The sequence below is a fragment of the Macrotis lagotis genome, chromosome X (genome assembly GCF_037893015.1).
Source record: "Macrotis lagotis isolate mMagLag1 chromosome X, bilby.v1.9.chrom.fasta, whole genome shotgun sequence".
Classification (NCBI taxonomy): domain Eukaryota; kingdom Metazoa; phylum Chordata; class Mammalia; order Peramelemorphia; family Peramelidae; genus Macrotis; species Macrotis lagotis.
The window spans coordinates 292,737,498-292,760,168 of NC_133666.1; the positions used below are offsets into that span (position 1 = coordinate 292,737,498).

At 38.0% G+C, this 22,671-nt stretch overlaps 1 protein-coding gene across 8 annotated transcripts in view; it reads left to right on the forward strand.

Annotated features, from left to right (window-relative positions):
• PDZD2 (PDZ domain containing 2) overlaps positions 1 to 22,671 on the forward strand; it is a 511,304-nt gene that overhangs the window by 369,646 nt on the left and 118,987 nt on the right. For 7 of the 8 annotated variants that reach the window (XM_074207985.1, XM_074207983.1, XM_074207981.1 and 4 more), the window contains 3 exons: positions 4,602 to 4,744; positions 12,469 to 12,601; positions 17,608 to 17,772. In XM_074207985.1, coding sequence (XP_074064086.1) covers positions 4,602 to 4,744; positions 12,469 to 12,601; positions 17,608 to 17,772 — 441 coding nt within the window. The remainder of the gene's footprint in view (positions 1 to 4,601; positions 4,745 to 12,468; positions 12,602 to 17,607; positions 17,773 to 22,671) is intronic. The other variant, XM_074207989.1, reaches the window with a different exon arrangement.

Here is a 22,671-nt window from a genome sequence, read left to right on the forward strand (position 1 = left end):
TGCAGTTAATGCAAATACAGGTTTTCTCCTAGTTGGTGAACTGTTCTCGTGTGTCAGAAAGTTGCTGACTCCTCATGGAAAACTTTTGAGGAATTCTTCATTTGACATACACGATTATCTCTTAGGAACAGGGCAGTGTTTTGTAAGAAACGCCCTTTTTCCTAAAACAGGAACTTCATTCTTTATTTGCTACATGGTCAGTGTTGAAGTTCTTTCTAATGTCTGTACCAGATGGAGAAGAGCTTTGTTAAATTTTTATTTTATTTTATGTATGGTTTCTTTTTCATTTTTTTCCTCCATTTAACAACTATTTATTTTACCTCCTTCCCACCTTCCCAAAGTGGGAAAAAACAAACATCAGAAAAAAATCCATGTAACAAATAATTAGCTACATTTATATAGCTCTTATGTTCCAGGCCCTATACTAAAACCCTTACAAATATTATTTCATTTAGTACTTACAACAACTCAGAGGTAGAGGCTAATAATATTCTTATTTTACAGTTGAGGAAACTGAGGCAAACAGATATTAAGTGACTTGTCCAAGATCACACAGTTAGGGAAGTGTGAGACTTTGGAACTTACCTTTAGTAAGGTCTTCCTTATTACAGACCTTATGCTATTTGCACTTCACTGCCTAGCTAGGTAGACAAAAAAACAAATTCTTTTAGTGTTCATATTCAGGTATGTCTCATTCTGCATCTTAAGTTGAAAAGATCATTTAAAAAATTTGTTTATTTTTTAATGTTCATTTAAAATTTTGACTCTAAATTCTTTTCTTCCTTCCAAATCCTTCCTCCTCATTAAGAAGTGAAGAAATAAGAAACCCATTATACATGTGAAGTCACATAAAGCCACATATTTCCAAATTAACCATGTGGCAAAAAAAAGTTTTTAAAAGTATGTTTCAATATGCACTCAGAATGATAGTCCTGTCTGTAAAGGTGGATAACATTTTCTTCATGAGTCCTTTGGGATTATTATAGATCATTGTATTGATCAGAATAATCAAGTCTTTTATAGATAATTGTCATTAAAATATTGTTATTATAGTGTACAGTGCTTTTTGTTCTCTTCTTTGCTCACTATAGTTTGCATCAGATCATATAAATCTTCCCAGGAAAAGAAATTAAGGTAATATATTTAGTGAAGAAATTCAAATGGTTGGGCTTCATTTCTTCTTCAATGTGTGTCTCTTTGTCTTTATGCTAAATTACAAGATGCTAGAGATGGCATTACTGCTAAAGTACTTATTAATATAGATATGGGTATTAAGGTTTGCAAAGTGCTTTATGTATATTATTTCATTTGACTCAAAATAAGTTTCTATCACAACTCCAATTTTGCTGAAAAGGAAACAGGTCACAGGGCCAGTGTCAGACAGCTTAGGTCAACCAAGTTAGACACTTCTCTAGTTTCCTGCTTATACATCCTATTTATTAATTATCCAGATCAGGGGTCCTTATTTTGGGATCTGTGATGTTAAGTTTTAATATTTAAATAGCTATATATTGATATAATTTTTTCCTTTGTAGTCTCATGCATTTTATTTTAGGCCATTTTGAAACATTATTCTGAGATGCATGGCTAAAGAGGCTTATGAAACAAAAAACATCAAGAACCTCTGCTCTAGAAGATACTTGTGCTTGTGAATAATTGAGACATTTTTAGAAAACACTGAGGTCTTAATTTTGGTAGAATCTTGGAAACAAACAAATAGAAGCTTTGCTCTTGGGGTTGTTGTTCAGTTATTTTAGTTGTGTCTGACTCCTTTGTGTTCCCATATGGAGCTTTCTTGGCAAAAGTACTAGAGTGGTTTGCCATTTCCTTCTCCAGTTTATTTTACAAATGAGGAAATTGAGGCCAAGAGAGTTAAGGGATTTGCCCAGGATCCCACAGCTAGTAAGCATCTGAGGCCAAATTTGAATTCAGAATAGTGAATTCTATTCACTGTGCCATAGCTGTCCACTTTTCATTAAATGAGGTTAAAAAATAACACTGCTGCCCATAAAAGTATAAGAGAACATGTGATTACCCTGCCAATGTACATATCAGATATATATATATATATATATACATATGTGTGTATATATATATATATATATATATGTATATATCAATGAACTATGTTTCTTCCAAAAGAGCCTTTGTTTTTCATTGAATTCCCTGAGCTGCTTTAGATGTCTCGTTGAAGCAGAGAGTGGGGTTGTCCAGATGCTCAAGTTTCCTTCTACCTCTCTGATTCTTAGACCTCTAAAGAATTATGTTTTGTGACATATCTAAAAAATTGCCATCTGAACAAACTAACTGGGAAATAGGTTTTATAGGTTATGCTACTTAAACCCATTGTACTTAGAGAAACATAGATTTCTGTTTTTTTCTGAGAGCCTATGTAGTTCTACCCTGGATCCAAATTACAGGTTTTTGAATCAAGAAGACCTTTGGATACATACTGGCAAAGTATCCTGCCTCCCTGACTTGCCTTCGTAGAGGAGGACACCCCACCAGGTGTTGCTTACACTGATAGAACCACAAATCCCATATACTTTTCCCTCTAACAAAAAAAAAAAACTAGTGGTTCTACCAATGTTAAAAATGATCAAAGAAAAACCAATATCAAGAGTCTGTTCATTTCCTCTATGTCTCATTTCCAGTTTAAGTTTTATGTTTCTAAAAAAATATTACCTACTTTTTCTCCTTTTTTTTAGCCTCAGCTAAAAACCAAGTAAGTTTACCTACTCCTAGGATCAAATTGTAAAATGCATGCCTCATTAGTATCGTCTTGTATATTTTGTTCTGAGCTAGAAGTCATAATAAATTAAATATGTTTGTGAATTTGTGAATTTACATATATATATATAATTTCTATATATGTATATGGATATATGCACATACATACACCCCCCCATATATATATATGTGTGTGTGTGTGTATATGTATATATACACACACACATACATAATTTGATTTAACCCTCACAATAACCATGTGAGATAAATCCTTATTCTGTTCATTTAACAGGAAAATGAACTTCATAAAAGTAGAGTGACTTCCATAGAGTCATATAGTCAGTAGGCATTTGGACTAGGGATTCAAACTCAGGACTTTCTGACCTCTCAGTCCAGTAAGAGTTCTATTTCACAACACTTCTAAAAGGAACAGGGTTCCACTTTCCCAGACCACTGGAGCTTAGTGAACACCTGGCATGGTATAGGTAGGACAACCCCACAGTTTAGCTCCATGATAGGTGACCATATATGTGCTGGAGAATACTAACAGAGACACATTAATATCAGCTAATCAAAGTGTATGTGATGAGACCTTTCTGCCTGTGGTATGTGATGAGGAATAGTTAGTTTATTCCAGGAATCCAGAATCAGTAAGTTGCTGGTGGTAGGAGGGAAATGCATTTCACTGTCCATTAGATGGGCTGCATAGAAGCCTGATGGAATATTTGGAAGAAGAGAGCTCCAGAAGTCAGGAATGAGACACAAGGAGGTATGGAATCAGAATTAGGAAACTTGGACTTAGAGGGAAGAATTAATGGGTTCATGAACTCACGGGGTAACTCTTCAGCTTCCAGAGTTGCATTTGGCCAGACTGTCTGATTGATCATCTGCTTAAAGAAGAGATTTTCAGCATTTCTGGAAAAATCAGACCCTCCAGAAAAGTGCAATAACAGGGAGTACACGTGAGTCCAACTGGTCTCCAATGTCTGGCAATAATTTTTCTAGACATTCCTATTGCTGCACATCAGCAATCACTCCAAGTCTCTCTCTGTGTGTATATATTTTACTGTTGCATAAAGCTTCATTTCACTTTCTGACAATGTATTTCAGATTTTCCAAATGTTTCAAATTCTTTCTGTTTTACTAGCAATTTTATTGGGCATGTTGCCTATTCCTATCTGTATGAGTTTAGGGACATTTTCCCCATTACTACACTTTGAAAGGAGATTTGAACTTTCATGATGGATAAAGCAAGTAGATAGTTGTTGTTCCATGTGTGATTAGAAAAGGGCATAACAATGTTATTCAAGCATCTGTTTTGGTTTTGCTCTGTATTCCTGATGTCTAGACCAGAGCCTAAGACTTGGTAGGTGTTTAATAAATGCTCAGTGCATGGAATGGAGGTAATGGGTCCAAAAATTTTGGACAATAAAATCCCAGAGAACTCAAATAAATATAAGTCTTAGTCCCCTTCTGGTTAGTTTTAAAAAGACTTTTAAATCTTCAGAGTGAGATTTTTCATCACAGATGCCTGTTTGTGTCCTCTCATTGAGCCAAGGGGTCAGAGATGATGTAACTGAGAGCAGAAGGGGTAGCAGTGGTAGATAGGATAGAAAGCATGTAAATTTGGTAGGATGTGAGCTTTTACAAGGCAAGTATAAACAGCACTTTGAGTCATGAATTTGCTAATTGTTCTTTCCTGCTGCAGACTTTAGTTCCCCATACAGAGAGAGAACATTCAGTTCCTCTAACCATTTCTAAGTGCCTCTGATTTTGCCTCAGCTGTGATGGCTCCATGAAGTATCTCCTGTTTAACACTGTGTCATTACAACAGTACTCTTTTTTTTCTTTGTTGTTTTTTTTTCTTCCAGCGGGAAGGCTGCCGGATATGGAAGATGCACATGGTGAAAGGGTCGGATGGCCTGGGTATCCAGATCACCGGAGGCCGAGGATCAAAGCGATCACCACACGGTATCATTGTTGCACATGTAGAAGAAGGAGGTGCTGCACACAGGTGATAGAATTGTGTCTGCGTGGTCTTCCATTCCCTCACCATATTCCCTTCTGACTTTCTAATAGGTGATCATGGGATACTGGGCTAGACTTGCAGTCAAATCCTGCTGTGACACGTACTAGCTTTGTAGCCCTGGGGAAGTCACTTGATCTTTATAAATCTCAGTCTTCTCTCTATAAAATAGAAGTAATACTTGCACTACCTACCTCTCAGGGTTGTTGTGAGGAAAACCTTTGATTTCTATCTATAGAATACTTTTAGGTTCTTAATCATCTGCTGCTTTCAGTTGGGACTTTCTAATAATTGATAATTTCATTATAGGAGCATAGATCAATAGCTGTATAGAACCTAAGGGGTCATCTATCTACTTTAATTCCTTTATTTTACAGAGGCAAAAATAGAAGCCTAGAAAGGTTAGGTGACTTGTACCTATATCCCTACCAGTAGTGACAGAAACAGAGTTAAAATTCTTGTAATCCTGCTTCCAGGTTCAGCACACCCTGCTGATGTCAAATTTGAACAGAAATGGATCTCTCTGACTCACATATTGACTTTCAAAACCACAAAGTAACATAATTTATATAATAATGTATTTTTATTTATTTTGCTAAACATTTCCCAATTTTATTTTAATTTGATTACACCCTTGACTTTGACAACTCTGCATTATACTGCATCAGGTTTCCTTCTAAATCAGTATTGAAATAGATTTTCAAACATATCTCATGAACTTGGTCTCGTTGCTCTAATAAGTCAACCATACCTTAAACTCAGATCTTCCATTTTTTGAAGCATAATCTCTGTCTTTATGGGACTACATAGTGTCTTTGAGTCAGAGGTTACAGAAGGATCAATACGTCACTTTCCTGCTAAACTCATTCTGTATTTTCTATCTGCTTGTTTGTGGAATATATTGAAATGGAGTGTCTCAGAAATTTTAGTGTGGTTTTATGCTGTTAAAGTTTTAATGGGGGGTGGCACAGCTAGGTGGCAGATAGAGCACCGGACCTTGAGTCAGGAGACCTTGAGTTCAAATCCAGCCTCAGACACTTAATAATTGCCTAGCTGTGTGGCCTTGGGCAAATCACTTAAAACCCAATGCCTTGAATAAATAAAAAAAAATTTTTAAAGCTTTAATGGATGGTTTTACATTATTAAAACTTTAGTTTCACAAAACTATAGTAAGACTTTGGAACACCCTTTTTATTTCTTTGTTTTCTTTGTTTTTTTGTTTTGTTTTTTTTTTTGCAAGGCAATGCAATTAAGCTAGGTAATTATTAAGTGTCTGAGGCCAGATTTGAACTCAGGTACTCCTGACTCCAGGGTTGATGCTTTATCTACTGCACTACCTAGCTGGCCCCACCCTTTTTATTTCTTGACTGAGGACCAGAAGTTATAGTAGTTAGTATCTGCCTATAGACTAAGACAGTTTGCTTTATTTATTGGAGGGGAGGAGTGAGTAGGAAAGAAAAAACATTTTTTACAGTTTTGTTTCACTAGCCATTAATCCCTAGAATTTTGGAGTTAGAAAGTACCACAGAAAAGAACCTTAGAGGAAAAGATGGTCATTTACTCCTGAACAAGAATCCTTTCTAACACACACCAAAATGATCCCTCCAGACTAAAGTCCCTCCAATTTAAAGACCTCAAATAGAAGAGAACTTATTGCCTCCCAGTGGAGCCTATTTCATTTTATAGTAGCCCTAATCAATAAGAAATTTTTCCTGACATCAAATCTAAAACTATCTTGCAGTAGCCTCTATTTTTCACTCATATTCATTCCACTGTACAGAACTAAACAGCCAGCTAAATCATTTCCCATCTGACAGCTCTTCAAATACTCAACAGGAGATGCCATGTTTTCTTCGTCTTATTCCCATCCAAATCCATTGTTTTCTAGGCTAAATATCCTTAGTTCCTCTTGCTCTTATATAGCATGACTTTGAGGCATTTCACCACTTTGGTCACCATATTCTCTATGTTCTCTATCAATATCCTTCATAAAATTCTTTTTTTTAACATTTAAAGATTTTATTTGAGTTTTGAGTTTTACAGTTTTTCTCCCAATCTTAATTCCCTCCCCCCACCCCACCCCCCACCCATGGAAAGCAATCTATCTAGTCTTTATTTTGTTTCCATTTTGTACGTTGATCCAAATTGAGTGTGATGAGAGAGAAATTACATCCTTAAGGAGGAAACAAAAAGTGTAAGAGATAACGAGATCAGACAATAAGATATCTAGTTGTTTTTTTTTTTCTAAATTAAAGGGAATAGTCCTTGAAATTTGCTCAAACTCCACAGCTCTTTATCTGGATACAGACAGTATTCTCCATTGCAGACAGCCCAAAATTGTCCCTGATTGTTGCACTGATGGAATGAGCAAGTCCATCAAGGTTGACCAATCACCCCCATGTTGCTGTTAGGGTATACATTGTTTTTCTGGTTCTGCTCATCTCACTCAACATCAGTTCATGCAAATTCCTCCAGGCTTCCCTGAATTCCCATCCCTCCTGGTTTCTAATAGAACAGTAGTGTTCCATGACATACATATATCATAGTTTGCTAAGCCATTCCTCAGTTGAAGGACATTTACTTGATTTCCAATTCTTTGCTACCACAAACAGGGCTGCTATAAATATTTTTTTCTTTAAGACTAGGCTCAAGGGTCACCTTCTACATGAAGCTTTTCCTGATTCCCAGCTGCAAATGCCTCCCCTGCAAATTAATTTCTCTTTTTTTTGCATCTATTTTATTTAATCCTCCTTTTGTTTCTCTCTACCCCCATTGTCCCTAAAGTTTGGAGGAGGGAATTTACCTGTTGGATTTACCTTTCAACATACCAAACTCAGGGAATTCTGGGGAGTACATCAAATTTGCACGTAAATGTTTATGTATCTGATGAAATCATAGGTTCAGAGCTGAGAAGCATCTTAGAGGCCATCTAATACAACCTCATCATTTTACAGAGGTAGAAACTGAGGTACAGATAGTATAAGCATCTTGCACAAGGTCATAGTAAATATTAAATGATAGCATAAGGATTAGAAGCCAGTTATTTTTGACTTTCACAGGGCAGCTTGGTAGATAGATCAGTGGTCTTGGAATCAGGAATATTTATCATTTTGAGTGTAAATCTAGTTTCAGACACTTATTAGATGTGACTAACTCTGGGCAAGTCACTTAACCCTAATTGCCTCAGTTTCCTCATCTGTTAAAACCCCAATTGGTGTCATGGCTCAAACAACAACAACAACAAATCACAGAGTCACCTTATTCCTTGACAGGGGCAACAGATGCAGGTATTTTGTGGGAAGGGGCATCCATAGAACTTGGTGAGAGAATGGATGAGCAGGGAGCCTAGAAAGAGGCAAGCAGATAAAAGACAGTTCAAGGTTTACAACCTGGGTAATCAGGAGATCATTTACATTAGCTCATCAAAAGGTTTGACTTTTAAAGGACTGGAGAAAAAGTAGCTGTTGGAGGCCGATGGTTTTCGTGTATTTTAAGGGCTACCACAAAGAAGAAAGATTCAATTCTCAGAGAGAGGAACTAGGAGCAACTAGTCACAGTAAGAGGGAAGCACATTTATCCTCATTGTAAGAAAATAAAACAGAGCTGACCTCATAGGAATGCACCACCTTAGGGGAGAATAGTTCTAGGATCAAATCTGGGTTATGGTGAGCTTTATTCCTTATATATAATAATTACTCTGAGTTCTTGCAGTTACGTTCTCTGTTAGTTTTTGAGTGCTGCCTTTTTGTGGACCCTGTTCTTGACAGTGATGTCAAGTGATGTCCAGTGATGTTTCCAGTCTCCTAGTATTTTCCACTGACATTCTTCTGTTAGGGTTGACTGTATCTCTCAACCACTCCTTGCCCCTCCTGCCAGGGAAGGTGATGGTGTGGACACTGTGTGGCATGGTAGCATAAGTCAAACAACTATGGGGAAAGAGTTGAGTTCACCTGGATATTGATTTGAAGTATATCATTCCTTAAAATCTCCAGCTCCGATTCTCATCCTACTGCATTTGTTCTCTTTCTTCAGTTATAGATATCTTCTTGAATTTGGGGACTTCCTTGAGATGATCCTGGATTTCTTCATCTAGAGACTACTGGTCCTTCCCTCCTCTGCTATGCCTTTAACCTTGGGACTTTGGCCTGTCCTACTTTCGGCCTTTGTCTTAGGTTTCCTTTTAGTAATACTTCCTCTAATTATATGACTTCTCTTTCCTGGTCACCTTCTCTTGATGTGCTCTGTATAGCAGTGTCCCAACTAAAATATGGTACACAGAGTTGGACATAGTTCTCCCAGACATGGTCTGACCAGAGCAGAATCCAGCTTGTCTGGAGTTCCATTCCTTAGGACACTAGACTTCCATTAATATAGCCTAATATTACATTAGCTTTTCTGGGTTGCCAAGTCTCACCATTGACCCACACTAAGCTCACAGTTCACTAAAACCTTCCCTTTTTTTTTTTTACTTAAATTGCTTCCTAGTCCTATCTCTTACCATTATCCTCTTTCTGTACTTGTATACTGGAGTTTCTGAACCCGAGTATAGGTCTTTACCAGTTTGACTGACAACATGAGCCAGCTTTCTGATTTTCCTGATTTTTGAACTTGACTTACACCTTCCTGATCTTCACTTCCTCTTTTCTTCAAAGGAAAAATAAGCTAGCCCCAACTTATGCACTTCATCTTAGTCAGACTCTAATTCTTAACCTTTGCCTAAGCTGGGTGACATGACTGTTACTCAGGGGTTGCTTCAGGGAATGATATGTTAGGTTTAAAACATGTATGTGAGGATCTATTGGTCAGCATTGGGTTGGGGGCCTTGGCTTGAGCATCCATGGGTTTTGGGAGGGAGAAAAAATATCTCAACTCATAGCTGGTTCATCAGAACCAAGGAAAGTCTTTCCCACCTTCCCACCTCAACTTGCTGAATAAAGTCATCCTTGTTGATTGATTGCTTAGAGCTCAGGACAGGTAAAGCTGGGAAAAGGGCTTGACTTGTCATTGTTGAATGAGTTAAAGCCATGTAAACAGATGAAATCCTTTAGTCCAGAGACATTATATTCCCAGTGGTCCACAAAATTCCCAAGTACAGTAGGACCCAGATTAAAATATAAATGAAAAATGTTTAAGAAAATAATTTTAAAATATAATAAAACATAGATAATGTTAATTTGTGGTTTTCTAAGTCAGTACAGTAACTCATTTCCTTTTGATTTTTGATGCCACTTTAGATCCACTCTGGTTTCACTAGGATCCCTTTCTGGACTCCAGGCTGTAGATGAGCTACTCCTAATATCCCTAACACAGAGACCATATGCCTTAGAGATCCAGCTCTATTTGGGACTTTTACACTTTAGGGAGGGGCTTTTAGACATTATTTGATCTACTTTGTTCTGTTGGGTGTGGTCATTCAGATGGGGACTCTCCTGGCTCTATAATATGGCTCTCTCCGTTAGTGCCTTTAGTCAGTGGCACAAGTCCATTAGAGATAGGTCATTCAAGATTATCAGGAAAAGACTAACCAGAGTGTAATCATAAATAATGAGGTCTGCAGGAGAAAAGTTCAGATGTTTTTGCTGTTGTGGGTGTCCAGTCTATCTCCCATGAAGAGAACATATATTTTCCCTAATCGGGTTTTTTTGGTCTTGAACTGAATGTCCCTAGTAATTCATCAGCTGTTGAGAGGTGGGGCCTCCCAGGGAATAAGGAAGGAAGTTGGGTGAAGGATGGGGACTGGATCAGGGGAAAGAGCATGGGTTTTCTAGTCAAGCAAATCACTGCATGTCTCTAGGCCTTAGGTTCCTCATTTGTAAAATAAGGGAATTGAACCAGATGGCCATCTTTTCTAAATTTATGATTTTATAGTTTTCCTCATCTGAAGGCCTTCCTTTTACTCTGGTTTGATTCTTCTTTCCTCACTATTTACCCCTGTAATGATATTACATTCTCTGAATTCCCTTGCTCCATCTTCTCCCTTCCTGAGGGGAGGGCGAAACTTCTCTTCTAGTTACCCCTGCCTTGTGGGCACCCCTGTGGTGAGTGCTTGAGCAGCCAATTTGACTCCCCAATATTTGTTGAAGATAGTGGGTTTATGGAAGGGAATAAGACCTGACTGGAAGGCTTCCCTCACCAATGACCCAGAGAAGAAGATCACTAGAAACCAACTACAGATTTGATAATGATTGTCAGACTGATAGCATTGATAGGTCCCTCACTGACTGTAGTCACAAAGATGACATGAGGTAGCCTGGATCTATGTCTTCTGGCTTGGGGAGAGAAGACTGGTAGTCCATAATTATTTAGTGTCTATCTGTCAAAACCAACTCTGAAAGACACCAAAGAATTACATCCTTCCCTGAGGTCCATCACATTGTTAGGAAGAGGTGTAAAGGGGAAGTGTAGGATATATTTCTAGGAGATTGGAAGATATGGTACTGTAGTTCAAGAGGAGATATTATCCCCCTTATTGGCCTTACAGACTTTTACTTTTATCCTGAACACTAATATAGAAGTTGGCAAGTTCTACAAACTCAGCTCCTCCTGTAGCTGCTGGAAGATAGGTAGAAAAGTCAGTGCTTGGTGCAGATAGGACTGAACCAGGGTTTCCTCTAATGCAAACTGTTGACTCTTCCTGCTTCAGTTCCCATGACTTCATTCAGCAACCAGAGCTGAGGAGGTAGATGAAAAAACTGAACTTGTTTCTCCTCCTTGGTTCTAGTGAACCAACTATGGGGTTGGGATTCCTTCTTCTCCTTCCCACAACACATGGAAGCTCAAGCCCATTTCCCCATCCCCAGCTGATCTCATTTGCTGGTCATATCTGAGACTCCTCTTCTACCCTGAGGCTCTTGACTGGGACTTCCCAGAATGGATCTAGGGACCTATCTTGTGAGGAAGAGAGAAGAAAGTGCCACACAGGAAACATGAGGTTAGGACAAGGTATCATAGGAATTGGGGGTTCACTGCATCTGGGAATTGATAATGAGAATGAGCCTGATAGGCATGTAGACCCTAACCCTGGGAGAGGAGAAAAACTTAAGTCTTCAGTTGGGAGTTTCACCTTCACCTGTCAATCCAAGAAGTCATTCAGGAGGGGAAGGTGGTTAGTTTGGGCCAGGGTGCATTGCAAAGAGGAAGAAATATTGACTAAAAACAATTTTATGTAGTTACTTGATTGCATTGTTTGAATTTGACAGTCATTGAATTTGACTCACACAGAGCTAACAGGCAATGTCTGCTATTACCCCCAGGATGGAGAATAGTGCTTCATGGGGCTATATCCCTTAGGATGTGTTATATACATATGTTATTTGTTAGTTATGACCCCATGTCATGTGTCAATCTTCTCAAGCTCTTGGTTTCTTTGCTTCTCCATCTACCAAGGAAGCAAATATCTACCATATACAAATCTCTAAAGAAGGTTTATTTGTTGCTAATAATTGACATGAAAATGTTGGAGGAAAAAGACCTCCTGTGATGGATAAAACTCATGTCATCATTGGGACTGACAACTGTCAACTTAATACTTCTCAATTCAAACCATGAAATCAAGTAACTCTACTTAAAATTGTTTATAGTTGTTATTTCTTCCTCTTTGGAATGTACCCTGGTCCATACGAACCACCCTCCCCCTCCTGATTCCAGGAAGATTGCAATTCTTCTCCTGAAGCATCTTGACAAAGATTGTTTTTTCCTCTTTGCTTCCTCAGGGATGGCAGGCTGACCTCAGGAGATGAGCTCCTAATGATCAATGGCCAGTCACTGGTTGGCCTTTCCCATCAGGAAGCTGTGGCCATTCTCCGTGCTACAGCTGGATTAGTTCAACTAGTAGTGGCCAGCAGGGTAGGTATTTTCTTTGTTGTTGTTTTTTTGTTTTTTAGATTTTTGCAAGGCAAATGGGGTTAAGTGGCTTGCCCAAGGCCCCACAGGGGTAGGTATTTTCAATGATTATTTTCACAGTGGCAAGGATGGGGATGTGGACTGTACTTGTGATTGCATTGATATGAGGAAAGCCCCTCTATGAATATAGGTGGGTATCCTGTCTTAGAAAATTGCCTGGCCCTAAAAAAAAAAAGAAAGAAAGAAAATTGCCTGGGACATATAGTGGTTAAGTGGCTTGTCCAGTACATATCTCTGTTAGGACCTGAAATCATATCTTCTTGTTTCCAAGACAACTCTGTATCTTTTTAAGTTTGCACCCTGCTTTGAAGTTATGCAAGTCATCCACAAAATGTTTTCCAAATTAAATTTCATTTTAGCTTCTCATTCTTTTCTAATAGAAAGGAATCTTGCTTCCAAGAGATTTTTCCCCCCTAAAGACATACATAGGTCTAAACAATAAACACACTATAGTGTTTGACCAAGAGTTAGGCATCAAAACATTTGTTTTATTTTTACTTATGAGCTGGAGATGTGTATAAGTGTCAGAAAGTTGTGGATGGAGAACAGAATAAATTTGGTAAAATAAAGGATGGGAGCAAGTATTTTGAAGGAAAAAAACAAGAGTGTAATGGTGGGACAGATATTCTTCAAGAAAAGGACTATAAAAATCTTTAGGTAGGGGAAGAATCAAGGACCTGACCTAGACATGCTTAGGATATTGGATTTTGGATGATGTTAGAATCACAGCATTTTCTAGGCAAAAGAGATTTTATGGATAATATCATTTCAATAAAAAAGTATTTTTTTGCTTCTATAATCACTGGGATAACATAGATCTGACCAACCATGTTTCTAAGTCATTTGTAATCCAGTGGAAATTGGAAAAAGGAAGATACATAATTAACTGCAGTAGAAATACAGAAGAAAGGTCCAGACAAAGTACTGTAAGAAACTGTAAGACCATTTTCAATCAAGGTCATCAAGAAAACATCCTGAAAGAATTGTTATCTGAATTGGATCTTTGTCTCACATAGTCATTTGACAGAATAGGAAACTGAGGTCTTAATAATAAGGAGGTAGATTGTGGGAGAACTGGGAATAGAGCCCAGGTATTTTTCCCCACTCTTGACTTTTTTCCTAACCAAAAAACTTTCTCATTTTCTGCTTCATGGTCTTCTTTAGCAATATATGCCTAGGCTCAAATATAAAGTTCTCTGGTGTTGAAAGTCTTTCATAAATTGTCCCCTTCCTACCTTTTCCAGCCTTCTTATTTCTTAGTCATTATTAGTCTTATTTCTTATCACATAGTCTGTGATAAAGAAACACTTGACTACCATTTCTGGAACAAAATAGTCCATTCCCTGCATTTTAATTTGACTGTCCCCTACTTCCTTCCTCATTGCCATCTCCAGGCTTCCCTGGCTTTCTTCAGGTCCCAGTTAAAGTCACCTCTTCTGCAAACTTTTTCCCATTTCTGTCTTAAGGTTTGGACCTTCCCCTGAAAATCACCTCCAACTTCTTCTATATACAACTTCTTTGTATATAGTCGCTTGTATATTTTCTCCCCCTTCTAGAATATGAACTCCTTGGAAGCAGGACCTGTTTTTACTTATTTTGTCTCCAGTGCCTGGCCCATTGGAGGCCCTTTATAAATGCTCTTTAACCTGCTAACTTGTTGGGAAAGGAGATTTCAAGGTCACTTTGTGGGTTGGCTTTCCATGTAACACCTGGGGCTACTGGTTTGAGAACCCACTTACCAACTTGGCCCAACAGCGGCCTCCACACACTGTACTTTACACCATTGCCTAACTAATATTATATATATATATATATATATATGCTATTTTTGCTACAGTTGAGACAATAAAACAGGCCATATTATTGATAATTTAACAAGTTGGCACCACAGTGAAGTTCATTGAATTCTAAAAATTCTAAAAGGTGGCCAAAAAAGCCATCAACCCTTAGATAGCAGAATTAAACATTACATAGATAAAAATCCACAATTAAGGGCCACACACAGGATTTGAAAATTGTTATAATAAGGAAAATATATTCTCACTCACACTATCATCAACACATATGAGTCATCATGCATTTATTTATTCTGTTTATTTGCTTATTAGACTAATACTTCTTTAGTCCCTCCTATGGTTAAGACATTGGACATACTTCAGTGGCTTTCTACTTACACCCTAAAGTCAAATACTGACTACTCTGTTTGTCATTTAAAACACTCTTTAGCATAGTGCCAACCTACATTTCTAGTGTTATTATTTTTAAGTCCTTTCATGACCTCTACACTCTGGCCAAACCAGTCTGACCAAACCAGTCTTCTTGCTTTTTCTTATACACAACATTCCATTTCTCAACTCCATCCATGCCTTTGCATAGGCCTTCTTCAGCACCAGAATGCACCTTCTCCTTATCTCTGCCTCATAGAATCCCTGATTATGTCCAATACTTAACCCAAGTGACAGCTTCTCCATGTGACCTTTCCTGATTCCTCCTTCCCATCTGCTGATTCCTCCCTTAATCCAGTCCTTCCACCCTCCAAAAGATTATCTTGTGCTTTTAAATTTATTTTGTATATGCTTAGATATGTATATGTTGTGTTCCCTGATATAATTAAAGTAAATACCCTCTCCAGGGATGGAATGTTTTATCTTTATATTCTGAGGACCAAGTACAGCCCTGAGCACTTGATAATGTTCAAGCAAGTGTTCCTTGCTTGACCTACTGAATGTTAAAAATGCAAATCATGTTTACTAAAACCTTTGAAGTATAAATAAGAGACTTATATATTTTGACTATATATTAAACATTTTGTTAAAATTATGTTTTCATATCATAATTTTATGTTTATTCAATATTTTATAATAAGTACTTTTATATGTTATGTGTAAACATATAATATATTTTGCTATAAAGTAATGAGAAAAGTAATAGTCGATAATCAGATGCCTTTTTTAAGCCAGAAAAATGTTGGTTCAAATTCCACCTCTCACATTTCCTGGCTGTGTGAGTCCTTTAATTTCTCATTCCTCTAAAAGTGTAAGTTGCAGACAGGGCTCCAATTTGCTCTGTTAGGAGTTTCTTTATCTAAAAATTCCTAATGACAATGAAATCACAGATCTAACGTCTTATCTCTAGGCAGCTGACTGGTATGGGGATAGAACACTGGTCCTGGAATCAGGAAAACCTGGGATCCAAACATGCCTCAGATATCAACTAGCTGTGTGACCCTGGGCAAGTCACTTACCTTCTGTCTGCCTCAGTTTTTTTCAATAGTAAAATGATGATATTAATAATGCCTACCTCCTAAAGTTGTTGTGAGATTCAAATGAATAATATAAGGAAATCACTTAACACAGTTCCCAGTATGTAGGAAGCCCTGGATAATGCTAACTCTTGTTGCTGTTATGGAGAATTGCCACTGTTTAGTTCACTGTGGGGAGTGGGAAATGGAGAAGGATTCATGAGGAAAGGTCTCTGACTTTTCATCAGCATAATGAACTCCTGGTATGAAAACTCTCTCCACAGGTGCAGACCATCTCTGGTCTATGACTTATGTCTTGGAGAGATTCTGAGGGACAGGTAGCTGGCACAGTTAAGTCTCCAGGTCTTCCTGATTCTAACTTGGCTCTGCATTGACACTCTCCATCAAATGAATGAAAGCAAGATTCCAAAGATTTTTAGATGAACGGGCTCCTCTAGGCTGGTCCAGGACTTTGGGATCCCCTTTCCTTGGTGGTCCAGTAGTTCCCATCTCAGAAAGGTTACACATTTTACGTTTTTGTTTGACTCTTAAGTGGTGGCCTCAGTTCATGGCCCTAACAGAGTGTAGTGTAGAGAAGATTATTTGTGCATCCCTGGAGATGGGCACACCTATGGAAATTAGAGCTAATCATTTGCTGTGGTACGATTTCTCTCTCAGTCAGATTGTCCTGTTAGTCTCCTTCCTCCTACCCCAAAGGAATACCAGGATCAAGGCTTTCACTGTGTTTCCTTCCTTCTGAATTATGTGTTGGGTCGGAGGAGGATACATTTATCTTTTTGCTGGAGTCTGGTCGACTGTGCAGAGGTATACACCCTGCCCTTGGCCCAGGGAGTGTGTGCTCACATTTCCTGCCCTGGGCCCTTGTTAGACTTTGAACAGTTCAACTATGTTCCTGGGCAGAAATATGGCATGTCACTTTTCTCTCTCTCCAAGCTTCTACCTAGTTTATCCTTTTCATTTGCACACCTGCAGATCCCCTCTCACAAGCATATTGACAAAACTTATGCCAAAAGCTTTGCACCTCTTTCAGACTGATATCAATGGCATTTATTTCCATATATTTGAGGTGACCTTTTCCTCCAGTTTCTTCACCTGACAGTTCCCACTTACTGTCTAATGGTCAACTGGTTTTAGTCTTGAATTCAATTCATTGATTGAAATAAAAACCTACTCCATTGTCAAAGATGAGTTAAAAAAATATACCTCTCTCCCTCCTTTGCAGAGATGGAACATAATGGGTTTGGAGTGTTGCATCTACTGTTAGATGTAACTGATATATTCGCTGATTGTTCTAAATGACTTTTCCCTACTCTTTTAAAAAATCTTTGTCTTTTATGGTCAGCCTTTTAAAATCTTTAATTAGATTCATTGATTCAAATAAAAATATACTTCATTGCCAATGAGTATTATGCAGGTGTAACAATGGCGGGGGGCTTAAGGCGGGGGAGAGAAAAGAAGGGAGGGGAAAAAAGATAGTCAAGGGAAGGTTGAGCTACAAAGGGTGGCCTGCTGAGCAGGGGAGATGAAGAGGGATATATTGGGAAGTGAAAAATTATGTAAAAACAAAAAATATCAATAAAAATTGGGGTAGGTCTTGGGTCTGCCTGGATGCTACCCAAGCTTCCCCTTGTGTCTGAACTGGATCACCATATGTTACTCAATGGGCTTTTTATTGTATTCTCAATAGGAAAGTTCTGAAATGGACTGCCTCAAATATCCATCCACAAGTTTGCCAGACCTGCTTAGTACCTATTCAGGCCCGGATGTTTCCTCTTATACTGATAATAAGGAGAACGAAGAGCCAGATTGTGAAGAGGAAATAGGAACCAGCCAATCACCAACCCATGGAGCAGTAAGTGTGTCCTTGGGTGCCTGGGGTTTCAGCCTTTAAGGTATATTTTCTAAACAAATGAGTATCGGGACTTGGTGGATGAATAGTCTAGAAAGTGTCTTTCTTTAGGGGGAATGTCAGAGAGACCAGATCCATGAAAGTTAGAGCATGACAGAGTGCAAAGAAACCTATGACTTCAATCAGAAGACTTGGCTTCTAGAAAAGGCTCTTATACTTACTACACACATTATCATAAAACCTCAGTTTTTTTCACGTGTAAAATGGAAATATTTATAACATGAGGGGAGTTTCTAAACTTAAAAGCAACATAAAAATGTGAACTCTTTTTGTGTGAGGGAGTAGACAAAGCACTCGATTAGGAGTCAGGGAGACTTGGGTTTGATTTCTCTGTCAGATATTTGCTCACTGTATGACCTTGGAGGAGGCAGCCTCTAGTTTCATCATCTGTAAAATGAGAATAATAATTGCACCTAACTCACAGAGTTGTGGAGAGGGTCAAATGAGATGCTGAAGCTGTGTTGTAAAGTTAAGACATGAAAATGCCAACTATGCTCTATAAGTAGGGACTCTTATTCTTGTTTTTATTATGTCCTTATTTTTCCTTATATGATGGAGGACAGGCATCTTAAAAGGGGAGGAGAGGAGAGGAAATATAATTGCAAGCAATGCAGGAAAGTGAAATAAATGGGAATTGGTTTCAATTCAGGGATAACTTTCTTAGACATGTAGGAAAATGACTTTATGTTGGCAGGGTGGAGGGGACAGTCTCCCTGGTGTTACTTAATACAGTATGTAAAACCCCAGCTTTATTGTATACCTGGAAACTGAAGAGAACTGCATCTCCTAGATGACTTACCACATGGTCTGATGATTTTGGGGCTTGAAAGTGTAGGAATTATTTATTTATTTTTTAAACAATAAAACTTGGGATGGAATGTTTTATCCTAGGATACTAGCTACAGGGTTCTTAAGCCAATGACTTTGAATTTACTTTACATCTATTTTGTAATTTGCTCAGCTGAGTATATGTGGTTCACCATCCTCCCTTCAGAAGACTGTGAACTTCCCTGAAGGCAGGGACTCTTCTGGTTTTTGTCTTTGAATCCTTTAGATCCTAGGATGGTGTTTGACCCATGGCAGGAACTTGCTGAAGGTCCAATCAGAATAACAGTATGTTCTGTGTAATTAAACTGTATTTATATTAGAATGCCCCTGGCTTTTGGAGACTCCTAATATCAAATACAATTGAGTAATGTGAAAGCAATAATAATTTCTCATAATTATACTATGACAGAAGATTAATTCCCTTTAGAGAATACAAGGCCTATATCAGATCACCTTGCCTTGCTAGTTAGAAATTAAGCTTCCTGTGTTAATTACAAAATCTAGGAGACAATGCTTGTATCTTCCTCACAGGAAGATACAAGAGAAGAATTCAGGAAGAAATATAAAGATGATAATCTTTGTCTTTCATTCTTTTTTTTTCAAGGCAATGAGGTTAAGTGACTTGCCCAAAGTCATACAACTAGGTAATTAGGTAATTATTAGTAACTAGGTAATTATTAACTTTCTGAGGCTGGATTTGAACTCAGGTCCTCCTGACTCCAGGGCTGGTGCTCTATCCACTGTGCCACCTAGCTGCCCCTAAAGATGATAATTTTTGTAGATCAGTTTACTAGTGGGTAGAGATATTATGCACAATTTCCTTCTGACCATCATGGGATGATTTTCATTTCCTATAAGTTTTGTTTGGTAAAACACAGCAAATAAAAACTTCATGTATAATCTATAATTTTATGTTACATTTGTTATAACCCTATGCTTTTGAAGTTCTTACAATTTTAGGGTTGACAGTAGCCACTGGTTAGTGACCAGGAATTCAAGGGAGAGACAGAAAGTTAGCCCTTGCTTTTGATCAGAATGGAAGATGTCTGGGTTTAAAAGATATATGCTTAAAACAAAGCCCCCCTCTTTCTGAGCATTTCATTGGTTAGAGTCATCTGTCTTATCAATGGATCATTAGAGTTGAAAGTGACCTCTTTGGCTATCTAGTTCTTTTTTTTTTTTTAGGTTTTTTTTTTTTTCAAGGCAAATGGGGTTAAGTGGCTTGCCAAGGCCACACAGCTAGGTAATTATTAAGTGTCTGAGACAGAATTTGAACCCAGGCACTCCTGACTCCAAGGCCGGTGCTTTATCCATTATGCCACCTAGCCGTCCTGTTGGCTATTCAGTTCTACTCAGACATGAAAAGAACCTGATGAGACATCAGCCAGCCTCAGTTTGTGTTCCCTAGTGAACACTGAGAGAGGGCAGAAGTTGGATCTTTACTGTTCAACTCTACCTACCAAGCATTTACAAAATGCCTACAATGTGCATAGCACTGGGATAAAAAGAGAAAATGAAAAATAACCCCAACCCATTTCAGGCTTAGATTCTACCAAGGGAAGCAGCACATGAACAAGCGAGTCAACAGAAGATACTTTGAGTGGGGAGAAAGGACTGACAGTTACAGCAGGCGTGAATAGCCTTCCATAGAAAGGGCACACACCCTTACACTTGAAGAGGAATGACTCCCTGAGGTGAAGCAAGTATGCAAAACAACATGTGCAAAGACATTTAGATGGGAGATGAGAGTGCTAACTTTTGGGAATGGCAAGTAGGCTAGCTTGGATGAAATATAAAGTATATGAAAAATTAATGTGAAATAAGTCCAGGATTGTAGGCTCCTGGATTTAAATGCTGAGCTGGGAATTTTGCATTTTATTCTAGAAGTAATAGGGGGACATTGAGGATTCTTGAGCACAAGAGTGATATGGTCAGAAATATACTTTAGGAATATTATTCTGCCAACTTTAAAAGGATAGGTGAGAGTGGGAAGAAGCTAGAAATAAGAAGATCAATTAGGAGACTATTTAAGTAGTTCAGATGAGAGGTATTAAGGGCCTGAATTTGTGTGTTCATTGTAATTACTCAGAAAGGGTGCAATGCAAGAAAATGGAAATAATATCAACAAATCAAATATATGAGGAATGAAAGAGAGGGAAGAAATGAAGATGACCAAGAATGTCTGGGAAGGATATTGGTGTCATTCTCAACTGAAGTAGGGAAATTTGAAAGAGAGGTGTATTGGGGGAAAAATCATTTTTGATATTGACTTGGAAGTGCTCTGAGGGTACCCCTTTGAAAAGGTCCAGAAAGTAGTAGTGCAAGGACATGCACATGATAGGTGCTCAAATGTTTATTGACTGACTGAAGACCAAATTTGCTCTTTTTTTTCTTCTCTTTTCTCCCAGGAACTCATTCTTTCTCACTCCATTCCCAAATGCATTTATTTACACAGTGCCTGTAAGTTCACAATTTGAGGTTACTTTGTATGGCTACATTAGTGCTTCATTGGTAGATTTTAAAGATCCATACCATTTACTAGAAGGAAGATTTTGCCCATCTAGAGTGAATCTCTTTCTTTACCTGAAATAATCTGTAAAAGAAGAGGGGCTGCTGACCAGGGAGGGATTGGTACTTCAGGTTAGTTTAAAACTGTTTTGTTAACTTTAAAAAAGACCAAAGTCCATCGCTGATTTATTTATTTATTTATTTATTTTTGTTTTGTTCCAGTCTCTAAAATGTGCATTATTTCTACTTGGTTCATAACACTGTCTACCATATCTCTTACTGTACAAATTTGCATCCAGTCACAATGAGAACCAATGATGAACTTGTAAAGGATAGGTGAATTTCGACTTTTTCTTCTCTCCCATCCTTCCCCCTCCACCCCTCAAACTTGACATTCTCCATATGTCTTTTCCTTAAACATGGATTGAACCTATTTGAATGGAAAGTCTGACTGCCATTTATAGGAGCCATGAAAAATAAATAACAAGTGCACACTGCATATCCTCAAGGTTTGAGTTACTGTTTGCTCAACTTAAGTGCTCTGGAGGGAATGACCAGACCAGGTCTTACAGGTGCAGAAATAAGAAATGTGTGAATGGAATTTGACAACCTCTTTAATCATTTCCATCTGTGAAATAAAAGACTTTCTGGGTTTTGTTGATGAAAAACCTAGTAAGAGGCTTCATTGGTTTAATTGGCTTAGGAACTTATTTTTTTTACTTTTAAATTTCAAATCAAAGGGACTGGATTGCAAATATTTGACCTGGATCCATTCTTGGGTGATTCAGCTATTCATTTAATCCACAGGCCTCAGCAGGAATGCCCTCGAGGCAAAAATGTAGGTTTGGTGAAGGTTTTTCTATTCTGGGGTTATCCAGCTACCCGTTATGCCTCTTCTCTTAGTATCACCTTCCTCACTTCCCATAGACTTTTCAGTTATCAGGTCTGAGATCTTTTCTCCCTGCTCCCCTTTCCTTACCCATGGACCTCTCTGTCTCTAAAACCTACTATGGTATTTCTCTTTCTAATAGCAACTTACCCTTTGAAGAGGATTCAATTACTTTATTCATGCATAAATGTTAATAGTGAATACAACTTTACATTGCTCAATTTCTGGATACATTTGTATTTTTACAAGGTCAATGTCTTAACTCAAAGGAATTAATGGTGGGATTTGGACATCAGTGGTAGATTGGTAGAGGATGAGACAAGATTTTGTTGCTTTTGGCAGTTTTCCTGGATCCTAGAAAGGGAGACTATATTAAACATTAGATCTAGGATAAAGAAACTGAATTCTTAGGGTTTCAATGACTGACACAATTTCTCTGAGGACCAGTCTCTCCATGCGGGGATAACATCATGCCTGCTCTCCAGTGAATACCATTGGGTACAACTTGCTCTTACTTAGAAAATAATCTGAGGCTTCTAATGAAAAGAAGTGTCCACATCAAATCCTGCTATAATATATATCACCAAAACATAAATTTTTCCAAGTCCCAAGAGATA